This window comes from Rhinoraja longicauda, chromosome 20 (genome assembly GCF_053455715.1).
Source record: "Rhinoraja longicauda isolate Sanriku21f chromosome 20, sRhiLon1.1, whole genome shotgun sequence".
Taxonomy (NCBI): Eukaryota; Metazoa; Chordata; class Chondrichthyes; order Rajiformes; family Arhynchobatidae; genus Rhinoraja; species Rhinoraja longicauda.
In genome coordinates, this window is record NC_135972.1 from 23385139 (window position 1) to 23404707 (window position 19569).

General features: G+C 47.0%; 1 protein-coding gene across 1 annotated transcript in view; it reads left to right on the plus strand.

Moving 5' to 3' along the window:
* Positions 1-19569, plus strand: part of stab2 (stabilin 2) — a 105546-nt gene that overhangs the window by 73331 nt on the left and 12646 nt on the right. The window contains exons 49-59 of the mRNA XM_078417213.1: positions 1071-1199; positions 4048-4107; positions 4767-4943; positions 5641-5730; positions 6833-6979; positions 8122-8178; positions 8323-8449; positions 11976-12125; positions 15514-15618; positions 16586-16693; positions 18233-18426. Of these exons, the coding sequence (XP_078273339.1) occupies positions 1071-1199; positions 4048-4107; positions 4767-4943; positions 5641-5730; positions 6833-6979; positions 8122-8178; positions 8323-8449; positions 11976-12125; positions 15514-15618; positions 16586-16693; positions 18233-18426 (1344 nt within the window). The remainder of the gene's footprint in view (positions 1-1070; positions 1200-4047; positions 4108-4766; positions 4944-5640; positions 5731-6832; positions 6980-8121; positions 8179-8322; positions 8450-11975; positions 12126-15513; positions 15619-16585; positions 16694-18232; positions 18427-19569) is intronic.

The following is a 19569-nucleotide window of genomic DNA, read 5'->3' on the forward strand; positions in this document are numbered from 1 at the left end:
GGCATAGATTTAAAGTGAGAGGGGAAAGATTTAATAGGAGCCTGAGGGGCAACCTTTTCACACACAGGGTTGTGGGTATTTGGAACTAGCTGCCAGAGAAGGTAGTTGAGGCAGGGACTATAACAACATTTAAAACACACTTGGACAGGTACATGGATATGCAAGGTTTAGAGGGATATGGGCCAAACACATGCAAGTGGGACTAGCTTAGATGGGACATCTTGCTTGGCATGGACGAATTGGGCAGAAGTGTTATATGACTTTGGATTTTAGAGCTCCCTTGTATGGGTTTACCTCTTCTGTAACTTCTTTACGTGGTCATTGATTTCAGACAGTAACCTCCTGTGATTAAGTAAAGGGCTTTCAATCCATGTTTCCACTAGTGGGAGAGTCCAGGACCAGAGGCCTTAGCCTCAGAATAAAAGGACGTACCTTTGGAAAGGCGATGAGGAGGAATTTCTTCAGTCAGAGGGTGGTGAATCTGTGGAATTCATTGCCACGGATTTTAGTTTTAGTTCTAGAGGTACAGCGCGGAAACAGGCCCTTCGGCCCACCGGGTCCGCGCCGACCAGCGATCCCCGCATATTAACACTACCCACCAAGGGACAATTTTTACATTTACCAAGCGAATTAACCTACAAACCTGTATGTCTTTGAAGTGTGTGAGGAAACCGAAGATCTCGGAGAAAACCCACGCAGGTCATGGGGAGAACGTACAAACTCCATACAGACAGCACCCGTAGTCAGGATTGAACACGGGTCTCCTGTGCTGCAAGCGCTGTAAGAGCCTGGAGGCCAAGTCATTGGGTATTTTTAAGGTGGAGATTTACAAATTCTTGATCAATAAGCTTATCATGGGTTATGGGGAGAAGGCAGGAGAATGGGGTTGAGAGAGAAAGATAGATCAGCCATGATTGAATGGCAGAGTAGACTCAATGGGCCTAATGACCTAATTCTGCTCCTATAACTTATGAACATATGAATTTGTATAGGAACAAAGAACTGCAGATGCTGGTTAACTTTGATTACTATGATGTTAATTGTGATTTATTCTATCTTTTAACTGTTAGAACGTATTGATTCTAAACAAAGAAACAAAGATCATAACGAGTGATATCATCAATAGTAACGGCGTGGTCCACTTTATAGACAAGATACTCGTACCACAAAATCTGATTGATGCTCCCAAGGATGGTCAGGTAAGGCCGGCAATGCTCAAGATTAATACCAATTCTCGTAGACTCTGTTTCACATAAGCAGTGGAAACCATAACAAGCGGTGGATAAGATTTTGTGTTAAAGAGTAGTTAGGCTTAGTTTAGTTTAGTTTATTGTCACATATAGCGAAGTAGTTTTGTTTAGTTTAGTTCAGTTTAGTTTAGAGATACAGAGTGCAAACAGGCCCTTCGGCCCACCGAGTCCACGCCGACCAGCGATCCCCTGCACACTAACTCTATACTGCACATCTTCGGAGTGTGGGAGGAAACTGGTGCACCCGGAGAAATCCCACGCCTGTCACGGGGAGAACGTACAAACTATGTACAGACAGCACCCGTAGTCAGGATCAAACCCGGGTCTCTGGCACTGTGAGGCAGCAACTCTACCGCTGCGCCACTGTGCCGCCCTGAGGTACAGTGAAAAGCTTTTTTTTGTATGCTGTCCAGTCAGCAGAGAGACTATGCATCACTACAATCAAGCCGTCCACAATGTACAGATACAGGATGAAAGGTGCAACGTTTAATGCAAGATACAGTCCAGTAATGTCTGATTTAAGATAATCCGAGGGTCTCCAATGAGGTAGGTGGTAGGTCAGGAGTGCTCTCTAGTTGTTGATAGGGTGGTTCAGTTGCTTGATATCAGCTGGGAAGAAACCGTCCCTGAATCTGGAGGTGTGCATCTTGTCACTTCTGTACCTCTTGCCTGTTGGGAGAGGGGAGAAGAGGGAGTGACCGGGGTGAGACTGGTCCTTGATGATGCTGGTGGCCTTGCCAAGGCAGCGTGAAGTGTAGACGGAGTCAATGGAAGGGAGGTTGTTTTACGTGATGGTCTGGGCTGTGTCCAGAGGTGAAAGGAGAGGTTGGATACCTGTTAGAAGTTTATAAAAATATGAGAGGCATAAATAGGGTAGACAGTCAGAAGCTTTTTCCCAGAGTGGAAATGTCAAATATTAGAGTGCATAGAAGGATGAGAGGAGATCTTATCGAAACGTATAAGATTATTAAGGGGTTGGACACGTTAGAGGCAGGAAACATGTTCCCAATGTTGGGGGAGTCCAGAACAAGGGGCCACAGTTTAAGAATAAGGGGTAGGCCATTTTCAACTGAGATGAGGAAAAACTTTTTCAGTCAGAGAGTTGTGAATCTGTGGAATTCTCTGCCTCAGAAGGCAGTGGAGGCCAATTCTCTGAATGCATTCAAGAGAGAGCTAGATAGAGCTCTTAAGGATAGCGGAGTCAGGGGGTATGGGGAGAAGGCAGGAACGGGGTACTGATTGAGAATGATCAGCCATGATCACATTGAATGGCGGTGCTGGCTCGAAGGGCCGAATGGCCTCCTCCTGCACCTATTGTCTATTGTCTATAGCTTTAAGTTGAGAGGGAGACTGTTTAAAGTAGATGTGCAGGGCAGCTTTTTTTTACACAGAAAGTGATGGGGGTCTGAAGAAAGGTGTGAAAGCAGATACAATAGCTGTTGGAAGGTCATCGACTTAGTGAAAGAAGCTCTTTGGTCAGCCCGAAACTTGTTGACCTCCCAGCTGAGCGAGCTGTCCGTCGGGGAATGTTGCCGACTGGCCCGCTCCAGACTGCAGGAGTACGTGCTGAGGGACGCACTGAAGCTCGGTGCAGCCAACGCCAGGGCTCTGTGGGGGAGGACCACAGTCTAGGGTCCTTCTGCTGCTGGACATTGGGGGGCAGAGTGTGGTGGAGACGCCCCTCAAACAAGGGAAGGGATCTCACCCCAGGGGGCCACATGAGTGGCAAGGGTGCTGGGTATAATGATATTTCTGTGAACGCTACCAAATACAACGCTAATGAATGTACGTATCGCTGTGGACAACGTCGGAATAAATTTTGGCACAGTTCTTGTTTTGTTTTTTAATATTGAATAAAGTTTATTTTTGGAAATAAAACAGAAACCAGATACAATAGTGGAATTTAAGAGATATTTAGATGGGTCCAAAGATGTGCTGGGAATGAAGGGATTTGGATCACTTGCAGGCAGATTGGATTAGTTTAGTTTGGCATCAGGGTTGGCACAGACATTATGGGCCGAATGGCCTATTCCTGTGCTGTGAAGGGTCTCGACCCGAAACATCACCCATTCCTTCTTTCCAGAGATGCTGCCTGTCCCGCTGAGTTACTCCAGCTTTTTGTGTCTATCTTCGATTTAAACCAGCATCTGCTGGTTCCTTCCTATACTGTTCTCTATAGATTCTTGTTATAATAATGACCAATGCAAAATGGAAATAATGGTTTATGACCATTTACTCAAGCAATTTCTAAATTGGCATGCAGTTGTAGTGGGTTAAATTTCCATGATATAACTTTCCTTTTGCTGACCAAATATTAATAACATGGATAAGACAGGTTTTACATGGATAGGACAGGTTTAGAGGGATATGGGGCAAGCGCAGTCAGGTGGGACTTATGTAGCTGGGACATGTTGGTTGGTGTGGGCAAGTTGGGCCAAAGTGCCTGTTTCCACGCTCTGTGACTCTATGACTCTCCATGACTCTAATTGTCCAGGGCAGGAATACCACAAAGCAAATTTAATGTGTAGAAAGGAACTGCAGATGCTGCTGTATACCAAAGCGCTGGAGTAACTCAGTGGGTCAGGCAGCATCTCTGGAGGAAAAGGTTGGGTGATGTTTTGGGTCGGAACCCTTCTTCAGACACCTATCTAAATGCAAATCTAAAGCAAATCTATCGAAAGCAAGTTTAATAACAGCCTTTAATGCCACAATCACATTTTTGGAAACCAGGCAGGTTTTACACCGAGTGGAACATATCTTCTTCCTAACAGATTTTCAATCTATTTTCTCCCGCCAGGTGAACTTGACAACGCTGGCAGCAGAGAACGGGTACTCGGTCTTTGTTAATCTTCTACAGGTAAGCCAGCTTGATTCTTTTAGATGAGAAAAGGAACATTCCCTGAAGAGCCATTTGGGAAGTTTGCACTGTGACCTTCTTGACTGGGAGTTATTACACAATCGCTGCATTTTCACCACACTTGGCATTATAGAAAATCTCTTTGCAAAACCAATTGTGTCAATAAGGAAAAGAGGGTTAGGCTCCAGAGAATTCCAGACTCGCAGTAAGGACGTTATTTTTCCAACAGGATTTTACAAAGCAAAGGTCTTTTAACAGCTATACAATAGACAATAGGTGCAGGAGTAGGCCATTCAGCCCTTCGAGCCAGCACCACCATTCAATGTGATCATGGCTGATCATTCTCAATCAGTACCCCGTTCCTGCCTTCTCCCCATACCCCCTGACTCCGCTATCCTTAAGAGCTCTATCTAGTTCTCTCTTGAATGCATTCAGAGACTTGGCCTCCACTGCCTTCTGAAGCAGTGAATTCCACAGATTTTCAACTCTCAGCCATGATGGAATGGCAGAGTAGACTTGATGGGCCGAATGGCCTAATTCAGTTCCTATAACTTATGAACACATCCAGTCCCTCCGCAGATGCTGCCTGACCCGCTGAGTCACTCCAGCACTTTGTGTTTTGCAGTGGAGTTTTAACCTGTTTCTTCTTTTCTTTCCAGGAGACAAACCTACTGAACATGATCAGTGACCCGGCCCATAAACCTGTCACTGTGTTCTTACCGAAAGACAGCGTCATGAACTCCTCGTCTAAACGTCAACGGGATTTCCTGTACAATGTGGAGAACAGGAATACCTTGATCGAATACCTTAAATTTCATATTATCAGGGATGCCAAGGTAACTTCTGTAACTCAGGACAGAGTTTAAACGTTGATTTACTTTAGTTCAGGATTCGCTTGCGAATTTAAGCTATTTTTACGATTCGTGCGGCAGTCATAAGTGAAGAGCATGACACTGGTTATATATAACATTCAATAGAACGCAGAACAAGAACAGCCCCTTCAGCACACAACACCTGCGCTGGCCATGATGCCAAGACCATCGCTTGTCTACCTGCACATAACACCCATCACTCCATTCCCAGTATAATCGGACTTTACTGGACTTTATTTGAACTAAACATTATACCCTTCATCCTGTACCTGTACACTGTGGCCAGGTTGATTGTAATCATGTACACATATGGATTATACATGATTAGACATAAGCCATCAACTAGTTCTATCCTATGCACCAGGGAGAAATTACAGAAGCCAATTAACCTACCATCCCGCACGTCTTTGTGATGTGGGAGGAAACCAGAGCACCTGGAAACAACCCACGCGGTCCAGGGAGAACGGAAAAATTCCGTACACGCAGCACCCGTAGACAGGATGGAACCCAGGTCTCTGGCGCTGTGTGGCAGTAACTCTACCACTGCGCCACCGTGCCGCCCTAAAGGTGTGCAGCTGTCGAAAGAGAGAGTTCACGAGCAGCTTTTGAACAAGTTGTTCAGCGGCCAGTTTTTATGTATTGTTCTCTGTTGCATCTGCAGATTTTGACAGCCTACCTGCCTCAAAGTAACGCACTGAAAACACTGCAGGGCTCTGACCTCCATGTGAACTGCGGGCGGCGAAGGTCTAAGGTCAGTTTGAAGGAACCCTTTCTTTATCTGTCAAGAATGAGTGGAGACTCTTTCAGAGCTGAATGCAATTAACTAGCATTTATTTTGAGAGCACTAGAATATAAAAACAGGCATGTAATGCTGAGGCTTTATAAGGTGCTGGTTAGACCACATTTGGAATATTGTGAGCAGTTATGGGCTCCATATCTGATGAAGGACGTGCTGATTCTGGAGAGGGTCCAGAGGAGGTTTATGAGAATGATCCCAGGAATGAGTGGGTTAACATATGATGAGCATTTGATGGCACTGGGCCTGTACTCGCTGGAGTTTAGAAGGGTGAGTGGGGACCTCATTGAAACTTACCGAACAGTGAAAGGCCTGGATAGAGTGAATGTGGAGGGGATGTTTCTACTAGTGGGAGAGTAAAGGATCAGAGGGCACAGCCTCAGAATAAAAGGACATTCCTTTAGGAAGATGAGGAGGGATTTCATTAGTCAGAGGGTGGTAAATCTGTAGAATCCACAGACGGCTCTGGAGGCCAAGTCATTGGGTAATTTTAAGGCACAGATTGACTGATTCTTGATTATTACAGGTGTCTGGGGTTATGGGGAGAAGGCAGGAGGATGGGGTTGAGGGGGAGAGATAGATCAGCCATGATTGAATGGCGGAGTTGACTTGATGGGCCAAACGGCCTAATTCTGCTCCTACGACTTACAAACTTATGAACTCCCAAGTCAGAGTATTGGGGTGATTTCGTCAAGCTGCATTTTCAGTCAAGAATCATGTCAGCACATGGTGTGACGTTTTATACTGCGTTACAATACTATCGATGGTCAATGGTGCATTATTGGCACGCAACAAAAGCTTTTCACTGTACCTCGGTGCACCTGACGATAAACCAAACTAAAAAACTGGTTTACAAAAAGAAACGATGAAAAGTGTCGGAGTAGCCCAGTGGGTCAGGTAGTCTCTCTGGGGGACTTGGATAGGCAATATTTCGGGTTGGGACCCTTCTTCAGATTTCTTTAGAGGTGGGGTAAATAAAGCAGTTTGTTTGACATGATCCGTGAGGTATTGATCGCACAGAATGTGTGATGGCCTGTGTTCTGTCCTCTCTTCCCAGGGTGAACTGTATCTGAACGGGAGACGCTGTAAGATTTCACAGAGACAAATGGAATTCACTGACGGCATTGCTTACGGCATAAACTGCTTGCTAATTCCTCCCAACATCGGTAGTCGCTGTGACGAGTTTTCCGTCGTTGATATTATGGTTCGTATCAGCGGCGCTGGATGCCAACTTATTCTGAAATGTCCCCTTTTAAAGAGAGCTGACATTTATTCAGTGCATTTTGTAGGACAGAACTGCAGATGCTGGTTTAAATCGAAGGTAGACACAATATGCTGGAGTAACTCAGTAACTCAGGGACAGGCAGCATCTCTGGAGAGAAGGAATGGGTGACGTTTCGGGTCAAGACCCTTCTTCAGACTGAGACCAAAACGTCACCCATTCCTTCTCTCCAAAGATGCTGCTCGCCCCACTGAGTTACCCCAGCATTTTGTGTCTACCTTTATTCAGTGCATTGTTGTGCAACAGCAGGTCTAAATGTGGCAGATATCAAGTAATGTTCAGGCTTTTGCTGATAAGTAGCAGGTAATGGATGTGTTTTTTGGCCACACCCAATGAAGGAGAGTGGCGCACTGGTGCAGTGGTAGAGTTACTGCCTTGCAGCGCCAGAGACCCTGATCTACGGTTCGATCCAGACTACGGGTGCTGTCTGTGCGGAGTTTGCACGTTTTCCCCGTGACTGCGTGGGCTTTCCCCGCTATCCTCCCACGTCCCACGGACGTGCAGGTTTTGTAGGTTAATTGGCTTCTGTAAACGTCCCCGAGTGTGTAAGATAGAACGAGTGTCGGTGCAGACTCAGGTGGGCCGAAGGGCCTGTTTCCACACTGTACAGGTGCTCCTCAACTTACGATGGGGTTATGTTCCGAGAAACCCATCGGAAACCGATAATGTCGTACATCGAAATGCATTTAATACACGTGGCCGGAAGCGCGCTGCGGCTCGCTACAGGTCGTTGCCGTCTGCACCATCGCAAAGTCAAAATATTGTAAGTCGAAGCATCGTAAGGCGGGGAGCATCTGTATTTCTAAACAAAACAAAAGTTTTTAAGCGTTTGATGGCACTGGGGTTTAGAAGTGTCTTAGTACACGTGCCAATAATAAACCTGAACCTCAAACTATACATTACTGTGATACTCAGACTCACTAAATTGAATTGAATTGAATCATTGAAAGTCTCATTGAATTCTTGTGTGCTGCATGATGTTGGAAGGTGCCAACAAGAGATGTTGAGATCTTTATCATTGACAGATGAGAATAGTACTGAACATTGCTTTCTGCTTTACACAGGGGGACTGTGGTAGCTGCATGAGACCCCCCGCGTGCCCTTCCACAACTAAACCAAAGGTAAGGTGACACTTTCTGTTCAGATGCCATCTCCGATGGCTAACAAACATCTGATGGTGTACTGAATTAAACACGTCTGTTTCGGGAGGTATTACAATAGAACACTCTTGCCTCTTGACTGGTGTCTTGTTTTGCGATCTCCAGGGAGAGCCGGTGAAGTGCTCTCACCGTAACGTTTTCCACGAGGATGTTGATGGCTGTCAGCAACCGTGCACCCTTGTGATCACGAAGCCCACCTGCTGCAGTAATTACTATGGGAAGAACTGTAAAGGTGGGTGGCTGCCGTGTGTCCTGCCTTGTGCTGATTCCATGCGCCTGGTCAGTGTGCTGATCGTCCATTGATGCCTGGGATGTGAAAGAGTGCTATTAATGTGCAGCGGTGGAGGCCCTGCCTCGTGGAGCCAGAGACACGGGGTCCATCCTGACGCCTGCAGCCGGCGTTTACTCCATTTAGAGAGCAAATTCTGAGCAGCCGCCTGTTGTAATATATAAGACAAGGGGGATGTTGTGATATTGCTAGGACTACTTTGTTGGTCACAAGGACTACTTTGTATGCCTGTGTATATAAGTGATTGGTGTGATTAGGCGGCCACTCTGGATCCAGAGTGGCCGCCTAATCACACCAATCACTTATATACACAGGCATACAAAGTAGTCCTTGTGACCAACAAGGTAGTCCTAGCAAAATCACAACACCGCCATCATCTTGTTCACACTGATCAGCAACTGTGTTAGAAGAAGAAAAATAAAGCAAGTCAAAAGCCAGAAGCTGAAGGAATAGCTGATAGAAGTACATAGAGATTAGGGCAGCACTCTGGTGCAGCTGTACAGCTGCTGCCGCCTTACAGCGACAAAGACCCAGGTTCAATCCTGACCATGGGCGCTGTCTGTGCGGAGTTTGCATGTTGACACTGTAACCCCGTGGGTTTTCTCCGGGTGCTCTGGTTTCCTCCCACGTTCCAAAGACGTGCAGGTTTGTTGGTTATTTGGCCTTTGTAAATTGACCCTAGAGTGTAGGATAGAACTCGCTTGAACAGTGTGATCATCGGTCGGCGTGGACTCTGTGGGCCAAAGGGCCCGTTTCCACGCTGTATCTCTAAACTAAACATTCACGATGATTCCTCATAAGGACGGTTGAATCTCAGCTAACACTGCCACCAACTGGGTTGAGTTTGTAACTACGTCATTGTAGAGAGGGACAGAAGATCATTCAGCCCTTTGTCAGTCCATTTGACTTCCGCCTCCACTGAAGTCACCCACATCTTCCCTCGATGCCGTTACCTAACACAACGGTCTTGAACGTTCCCCTTGTTTGGCTACACCCCCAGCTTCCTGGGCAATGTTCCTTAGCCAGGGAAAAAAAAGTTGCTTCCTATTAACCTACTACTTAGATCTTACGACAATGCTCCCTTCATTCTCCAACCCCCACACAAGAGGAAATACTTACGCTCCATATCAAATCCTTCTAACATCTAAATCAGGGAATGTGAGCCAACTGACGTGAAAGTAGCTTTTAATTTAGTTTAGTTTAGCTTAGAGACAAGCACGGAAACAGGCCCTTCGTCCCGCCAAGTCTGCGCCGACCAGCAATCCCTGCACACTAACACTATCCTACATATTCAAGGGACAATGTTACAATTTTTACCGAAGCCAAATAGCCAACAAACCTGCTCGTCTTTGGAGTGTGGAAGGAAACCGGAGCACCCGGAGAAAACCCACACAGGTCATGGGAGAGCGTACAAACTCCGTACAGACAGCACCCATGGTCTCTGGCGCTGAAAGGCAGCAGCTTTACCGCTGCTCCACCGTGCCGCACTGAAGCCTGAAGACTGTTGGAAAACTGAAAAGGGCAGAAGTCCTTTCATGATCTACACATCAGTTATTCTGAAATGCAAGTTACAAATGATCCAAGTGGATCATTTCTGTAGAACTCCTAAAATAAGAGAATAGTTAAGCCACAACAGGCCGTTCAGCCCGTCGAGTCCATGCCAGCTGTCCGAGGAACAATCTCTTCAGGACATGGAGGCTTGGAGAGGGAGCAGAGAAGGTTTACCGGGATGCTGCCTGGATTAGAGGGTAGTAGCGACAAGCAGATGTTGGATCAACCTGGATGGTTTTCTCTGGAGCGTCGGATGCTGAGGGGAGACTTTGTTGAAAGAAGTATGTAAAATAATGAGGGGCATTGATAGGGTAGATTGTTTTTCACAGGGAGGATATGTCAAAGAAATAGAGGACATAGCTTTACAGTGAGATAGGCAAAGTTTGAAGGAGATGTTCGGGGCAGGTTTTCACATGCAGAGTGGTGGGGGCCAGGGGTGATGGTGGAGGCAGGTACGATAGTGCCACTGAACAGGCGTTTAGATAGGAAGGTGGATGTGCAGGGAATGGTGGGGTGATTGATCACACGCAGGCAGAAGAGATTAGTTTAACTTGGCATTATGTTTGGCACGGACATTGCGGGCCGAAGGGCCCGTTGCCGTGCTGTACTATGTTCATATGTTCCATGAATTACCCCTTAGTTTCAGAATTAGCAAAGGAGAATTGAAGGGTACTTGTGAGAGATTCGGAATGAGGTGGTGCAGCAGTAGAGTTGCTGCCTTTGCAGCACCTGAGACTCAGGTTTGATCCCAACTACAGGTGCTGTCTGTGTGTCGTTTGCACATTCACCCTGTGACATTATGGGTTTTCTCCGGGTGCTCCGGTTTCTTCCCACATCCCAAAGACGTGCAGGTTTGTAGGTTAATTGGCTTCGGTATAAAATTGTCCCCAGTGTGTGTAGGTTAGTGTACAGGGTGATCGCTGGTGGGCGCGGACTCGGTGGGTTGGACTCAGAAGGGCCTGTACCTCTAGAGTCTAAAGTGTAGGATAGAACTAATTCACGGCGTGATCACTGGTCGGCACGGACACGGTGGGCCAAAGGGCCTGTTTCTGCGCTGTTCCTCTAAAGTCTAAAGTAAAGTTGCAGGGAAGTAGATAAATAAGGGGGGCTGTGACTGATGGGAGCTGGCAGGGCCTGTTCATCTACCGTAGTGTTCGATGTTCTATTCATCCGCAGTCCTCTGCCTTTTCCATGCAGCTCGGTGAGTTCCCTTCCCTCACGGAGCAATCCAGTTCTGAAGAAGGGTCTCGGCTCGAAACGTCACCCATTCCTTCTCTCCAGAGATGCTGCCTGACCCATTGAGTTACTCCAGCATTTTGTGTCTCCCTCTCGCAAGTCCTGATTTACTCTCTATCCATCACCCCCCACATGCAGGGGTGGGTTTGATGCTGACTGTTGGTGCGGAGTTTGCACGTTCTCCCTGTGCTCTAGTTTCCTCCCACACTCATGCAGGCTTCTAGACTAAATGTGTAGGAAGGAACTGCAGATGCTAGTTTCCACCGAAGATAAACACAAAAATCTGGAGTTACTCAGCGGGTCGGGCAGCATCTCTGGAGAACAAGGAATAGGTGACGTTTTGGGTCGAGTCCATTCTTCAGACTGAGAGTCAGGGAAGAGGGAAACTAGAGATATGTAAAGGTTCTGAGCAAATCAGAGCAGGCACCGATGAGCAAGGAAAGGTGGAGCCCACAATGTTCCATTGTTGGCTGTTGTGGTGGTGATAACAATGGGTTACGGACAGTGAAGCTTGCTAGGTAACTAGGGCGGGGGGGGGGGGGGGGGGGGGGGGGGGGGATGGAGAGAGAGGGAATACAAGGGTCATTTGAAATCAGAGAAATCAATATCCATACCACTGGGTTGTAAGCTTCCCAAGTGAAATATGAGGTGCTGCTACTAAAGTCGTGTTGTTGTGTTGCAGCTTGCCCAGGTGGACCAGAGAGCCCGTGTAATGGCCACGGCGTGTGTGATGATCAGTACACAGGATCAGGAAAATGCACCTGCAACCCTGGCTTTAAAGGCACCGCCTGTGAATCCTGCCAGCCAGGACGCTGGGGGGCGGATTGTACAAGTAAGATCATCTAAATGGTGCTTTATTGTGCAAAAGCACAGTGATACTCTTTTTTTTAAAACATACAGTTCAGTGCAGTATTGCCGTACCTAAGCACAATCCCCGATTAGCAAAGTGTACAGAAATAGTCCACTGAGACTGTGTGCAAGAGTCGCCAGGTATTGGCACCATTTTCAAAGTCCTGTCTGCGCTCGAGGTCTCATGGAGTGGGGCCTGATCCAGGCGAGCCCCAGGCTACTGCGGGGCCTCCAGCCTGGATAGTTCGTCCAGGGAGACACAGTGGCGCAGAGTTGCTGCCTTACAGCCCCAGAGACCCAGGTTCGATCATGAGTAGGGATGCTGTCTGTACAGAGTTTGTACGTTCTCCCGTGCCCCCCCCCCCCCCCCCCCCCCCCTCTCCACACACACACTCCAAAAATGTGCAGGTTTGTAGGTTAATTGAACTCGGTAAAATTGTGTGTAAAAAAAAAAAAAACGGGCCTAATGTGTAGCATAGTGCAAGTGTGCGGGGTGATCGCTGGTCGGCGTGGACTCGGTGGGCCGAAGGGCCTGTTTCTGCACTGCATCACTAAAGCCCAGCGAACTGACGTCCCTCTCCAAAGAGGTGGAAAGACTCTAAGGGGAGTAAGAGACACCTGTGGCTGACGAGGGAAGTCAGGGACAGCATAAAAATTAAGGAGAGGAAGTATAACATAGCAAAGAAGAGTGGGAAGACAGAGGATTGGGACTCTTTTAAAGAGCAACAAAAGTTAACTAAAAAGGCAATACGGGGAGAAAAGATGAGGTACGAGGGTAAACTAGCCAATAATATAAAGGAGGATAGCAAAAGTTTTTTTAGGTACGTGAAGAGGAAAAAAATAGTCAAGGCAAATGTGGGTCCCTTGAAGACGGAAGCAGGGGAATTTATTATGGGGAACAAAGAAATGGCAGACGAGTTAAACCGTTACTTTGGATCTGTCTTCACTGAGGAAGATACACACAATCTCCCAAATGTTCTAGGGGCCGGAGAACCTAGGGTGATGGAGGAACTGAAGGAAATCCACATTAGGCAGGAAATGGTTTTGGGTAGACTGATGGGACTGAAGGCTGATAAATCCCCAGGGCCTGATGGTCTGCATCCCAGAGTACTTAAGGAGGTGGCTCTAGAAATAGTGGAAGCATTGGAGATCATTTTTCAATGTTCTATAGATTCAGGATCAGTTCCTGTGGATTGGAGGATAGCAAATGTTATCCCACTTTTTAAGAAAGGAGGGAGAGAGAAAACGGGTAATTATAGACCAGTTAGTCTGACATCAGTGGTGGGGAAGATGCTGGAGTCAATTATAAAAGACGAAATTGCTGAGCATTTGGATAGCAGTAACGGGATCATTCCGAGTCAGCATGGATTTACGAAGGGGAAATCATGCTTGACAAATCTACTGGAATTTTTTGAGGATGTAACTAGGAAAATTGACAAGGGAGAGTCAGTGGATGTGGTGTACCTCGACTTTCAGAAAGCCTTCGACAAGGTCCCACATAGGAGATTAGTGGGCAAAATTAGGGCACATGGTATTGGGGGTAGGGTACTGACATGGATAGAAAATTGGTTGACAGACAGAAAGCAAAGAGTGGGGATAAATGGGTCCCTTTCGGAATGGCAGGCAGTGACCAGTGGGGTACCGCAAGGTTCGGTGCTGGGACCCCAGCTATTTACGATATACATTAATGACTTAGACGAAGGGATTAAAAGTACCATTAGCAAATTTGCAGATGATACTAAGTTGGGGGGTAGTGTGAATTGTGAGGAAGATGCAATAAGGCTGCAGGGTGACTTGGACAGGTTGTGTGAGTGGGCGGATACATGGCAGATGCAGTTTAATGTAGATAAGTGTGAGGTTATTCACTTTGGAAGCAAGAATAGAAAGGCAGATTATTATCTGAATGGTGTCAAGTTAGGAGGAGGGGGAGTTCAACGAGATCTGGGTGTCCTAGTGCATCAGTCAATGAAAGGAAGCATGCAGGTACAGCAGGCAGTGAAGAAAGCCAATGGAATGTTGGCCTTCGTAACAAGAGGAGTTGAGTATAGGAGCAAAGAGGTCCTTCTACAGTTGTACCGGGCCCTGGTGAGACCGCACCTGGAGTACTGTGTGCAGTTTTGGTCTCCAAATTTGAGGAAGGATATTCTTGCTATGGAGGGCGTGCAGCGTAGGTTCACTAGGTTAATTCCCGGAATGGCGGGACTGTCGTATGTTGAAAGGCTGGAGCGATTGGGCTTGTATACACTGGAATTTAGAAGGATGAGGGGGGATCTTATTGAAACATATAAGATAATTAGGGGATTGGACACATTAGAGGCAGATAACATGTTCCCAATGTTGGGGGAGTCCAGAACAAGGGGCCACAGTTTAAGAATAAGGGGTAGGCCATTTAGAACGGAGATGAGGAAGAACTTTTTCAGTCAAAGGGTGGTGAAGGTGTGGAATTCTCTGCCTCAGAAGGCAGTGGAGGCCAGTTCGTTGGATGCTTTCAAGAGAGAGCTGGATAGAGCTCTTAAGGATAGCGGTGTTAGGGGGTATGGGGAGAAGGCAGGAACGGGGTACTGATTGAGAGTGATCAGCCATGATCGCATTGAATGGCGGTGCTGGCTCGAAGGGCTGAATGGCCTACTCCTGCACCTATTGTCTATTGTCTATTGTCCTCGCCCGCCCACCCCGCCCGGGGCACCTCCAGCCGCCGACTTTGAAGACGCTGCAGGTAAGACCATGGTGCTCACTCCTGCCGGCCTTGCTCCTCAGGCCCATCATCACCGTCTCCCTCCTCTCCTGTCTCTCTGATCTTCGGGGGACCAGCAGGGGCCAGCTCGCCGGGCCAGAAACATAGAAACATAGAAAGTAGGTGCAGGAGTAGGCCAATCGGCCCTTCGAGCCATTCATTATGGTCATGGCTGATCATCCCGAATCAGTAACCTGTTCCTGCTTTTTCCACATATCCCTTGATTCCTTTAGCCCTAAGAGCTATATCTAATTCTTTCTTGAAAACACCCAGTGAATTGGCCTCCACTGCCTTCGATGGCAGAGAATTCCACAGATTCACAACTCTCTGGGTGAAAAAGTTTTTCCTCATCTCAGTCCTAAATGACCTACCCCTTATTCTTACACTGGTTCTGGACTCCCCCAACATTGGGAACATTTTCCCTGCATCTAGCCTGTCCAATCCCTTAAGAATTTTATATGTTTCTATAAGATCCCCTGTGGTCCTTCTAAATTCCAGTGAATACACGCCCAGACGACCCATTCTTTCATCATATGTCATTCCCCCCGCACGGATCAAACATTTAATTCTTCAGCATGTTAACTGTGATGTGTCCGGATCAGAGCACAATAAGCCGTGAACCTTGCTCTCCTTTCAGTTTGTGAGTGCAAAGAAAATGGAAGATGCGATGAAGGTAATTGGGGCGAGGGAACTTGCTTCTGCAATGAAGGATGGACAGGTGCTCGCTGCGAAACACAACTCGGTACGAAAGGTTCAAGTGAATTGCAATTCCTGCTGTAAATTCGCAGGGTCGTTCAAGATTTATTCGTCAGCTAATGCTGGCGTTTATTGACCAGTTGTAATTGCCGCCGAAGTGCATGGGTCTAGGTGCAGTGAAATTGTTTGTTTGTTTGTTTGTTTGTCATGCAGTTTAGTAAGATTTTCACTCAGCTTGCATGCATAAAGCAATGAATTTCACTGTTCCACATTTGGAGAATATTGTGTTCAGTTTTGTCTCAACCCAAAACGTCACCTGTCCATGTTCTCCAGAGATGCTGCCTGACCAGCTGAGTTATTCCAGCACTCTGTGTCCTCTTGTGCATTAACCACCAAATGCAGTTATTTGTCTCTACTACTTAGTCATACAACATGGAAACAGGTCTTTTGGCCCAACTTGCCCGCACCGACCAACGTGTCCCGATTGTCAGCTATAACATTGTATTTCACACAAAGTGTAGTGGGTGTATGGAACGAGCTGCAGGAGGTGGTAGTTGAGGCAAGTACTATCGTAACATTTAAGAAACATTTAGACAGGTACATGGATAGAACAGGTTTGGAGGGATATGGACCAAACGCGGGCAGGTGGGACTAGTGTAGATGGGACATGTTGGTTGGTGTGGGCAAGTTGGGCCGAATCACTCAGTGATTCTATCAGCTCCCCAATCTTCTGTTTGCTTCAATAAATTAATGGAAGGAAGTCCTGTGGATTTCTGAGCTTCCAAGGTGCATTCTCAGCATCCATTCCAAGACATGCTTACTGTTGTGCTGTAAACTGCACTGTCGTATCGTAAATAGACACAAAAAGCTGGAGTAACTCAGCGGCACAGGCAGCATCTCTGGAGAGAAGGAATGGGTGATGTTTCGGGTCGAGACTCTTCTTCGGTTTAAACCAGCATCTGCAGTTCCTTCCTACACTGTTGTATCGTTACGTCTGTGCCTTTTGCCAACAGATGTGAAGCCAGAGTGTTCACCCGCTTGCTCTGCTGATGCGATCTGCAAGGAGAACAACACCTGTGAATGTAAACTCTACTATGAAGGTGACGGATGGACGTGTACAGGTGAGGTATCTTTCCCATGGTGTGCTGCCTGCATTGAAGAGCATTGGTAAAGTGTGGGGGTGGAATTGCCCCTCATGGGCAATGATGAAGGCCTGATGAAGTGTATAAAATTATGACAGGCATAAATAGTGTAGACAGTCAGAACTTTTTTCTCGGGAATTGTCAAAGATAAGAGAGCATAGCTTTAAAGTAAGAGGGGCAAATTCAAAGGAGATGTGCGGGACACGGTTTTTTTTTTGCACAAAAGTGCTGGGTACCTGGAACTCGCTGCCTGGGGTGGTGGTGGAGACATCTTTGAAGCAATAAGGAGACTGTCGCTTCACACTGATCTACCAACCAATGGAATTGGGAAATATCTCCATTTATCCTGCTTTTCAGTTTAGATTAGTTTAGGCGGTGCAGCGGTAGAGTTGATGCCTTACAGTGCCAGAGATCCAGGTTCAATCCTGACTGCAGGTGCTATCTGTATGCTCTCTTTGTGACCGCGTGGGTTTTTCCCGGGTGCTCTAGTTTCCTTCCAGACTCCAAAGACTGCAGCTTTGTAGGTTAATTGGCTTGGTAAAAAAAATGTAAATTGCCCTTAGTGTGTAGGATAGTGCTAGTGGACAGGGATTGCTGGACAGCGCGGACTCGATGGGCTAAAGGGCCTATTTCGGCGTTGTATCTCTAAACTAAAGTTGAGTAGATAGGGTGCGGAAATAGGCCCGATACATCTTTGCACTCTGGGAGGAAACTAGAGTGCCCGGGAAAAAAACAATGCCAGTGGTCACAAAAAGAACGTACAAACTCCATACAGACAGCACCTGTAGTCAGGATCGAACCCGGGTCACTGGAACTGTAAGGCAGCAACTCTTCCACGCCCCACCGTGCCGCCTAAACTAAGCTAAACTAAACTAAACAAAAAAGCAGGATGAATGGAGTTATTTCACAATTCCACTGGTTTGTTTATCATCGTCACGTGTACAATACTGAGGTAGAGGGAAAAGCTTTTTTAGTTTAGTTCAGAGATACAGCACGGAAACAGACCTTTCGGCCAACCGAGTCCACAACAACCATCGATCACCTGTTCACACTGGTTCTGGGTTATCCCACTTTCTCATTTAATCCCTACACACCAGGAGCTATTTACAGAAGACAATTAACCTGCAAACCTGCTTGTGTTTGGTATGTGGGTGGAAACTGGAGCACCCAGAGGAAACTCACGCAGTCACGTGGAGAACATGCAAACACTACATAGACAGCACTTGGGGTTGGTATCGAACCCGGGTCTCAGACACTGTGAGGCATGCTTCCTTAAAATCATTACACAGAATACAGAACAGTACAGCACAGGAACAGGCCCTTCAGCCCACAGAGTCCACATGAACAGCACATTGTCATGGTCGAACCCAGGTCTCTGGCGCTGTAAGCCAGCAACTCTACCGCTGCTCCACCGTGCTGCCCGAAGTTCTATGTATTTCTATCAGGTTTCCCCTCAACTTCCGACTTTTGACTGGCTTTATTTTTCTTCGCCTGGTTATTTTTCTTCTCCTCACACAGTTGCTGATCAGTGTGCACAGGATAATGGCGGCTGCTCGGAATTTGCCAAGTGCTCCCAGAGTGGAGTCAACGTCAGCTGCAAATGCCAAAAGGACTTTACCGGGGATGGCTATTTGTGTGATCCGATAGACCTCTGTGCGGACGGCGACAATGGAGGCTGCCACGAACACGCAACCTGCATGGTGGTCGGGCCTGTGAGTAGACTTTAGACGTTGGAGAGATATAGTGTGGGAACAGGCCCTTCGGCCCACCAAGTCCGCGCCGACCAGCGATCACCCCATACACTAACACTATCTTACACACTAGGGACTATTTTACAGGCTTACCAAAACCAATTAATCTACAAACCTGTACATCTTTAGAGTATGGGAGGAAACCGGAGCTCCTGGAGAAAACCCACACGATCACAAGGAGAACGGACAAACTCCGTACAGACTGCATCCAGAGTCAGGATCGAACCCGGGTCTCTGGCGCTGCAAGGTAGCAACTCTACCACTGTGCCACGGTGCTACCACTAAACGGAGTGAACAAACCCATGGAGTAATCTAGCGACAGGTTTAACTCATTCATACCCATGTCATTGCCTCTTCTCCCCTCTCCTGTCAGGCAGAAGATACAAAAACCTGAATGCATCATGTACCACTAGATTCGGGAACAGCTTCTTTTCGGCTGTTATCAGACTACAGAATTGTCCTCTCATAACCTAAGGGTGTAGCCCCGATCTTCCTACCTACCTCACTGTGGAACTTACATTTTTTATCTGTGTTTTCCCAGTAACTATTACTTTCTTTATTATAACACTACATTCTGCACTGTATAATTTTTTTCTTTGCACGACTTGCGTTTGGCTTGATTGTACTTGTGTATATTATAATTTAATTAAAAAGGGAACTGCAGATGCATGTTTACACCAAACATCGACACAAAATGCTGAAGTAACTCACTGGGTCAGGCAGCATCTCCGGAGAAAATGGACAGGTGGCGTTTCAGGTCTCTGGTGGTCTGGCAAAATGGATAATCCAGAAAGACAATAGACAATAGGTGCAGGAGGAGGCCATTCGGCCCTTCGAGCCAGTACCGCCATTCAATGTGATCATGGCTGATCATTCTCAATCAGTACCCCGTTCCTGCCTTCTCCCCATACCCCCTGACTCCGCTATCCTTAAGAGCTCTATCCAGCTCTCTCTTGAATGCATTCAGAGAATTGGCCTCCACTGCCTTCTGAGGCAGAGAATTCCACAGATTCACAACTCTCTGACTGAAAAAGTTTTTCCTCATCTCAGTTCTAAATGGCCTACCCCTTATTCTTAAACTGTGGCCCCTTGTTCTGGACACTC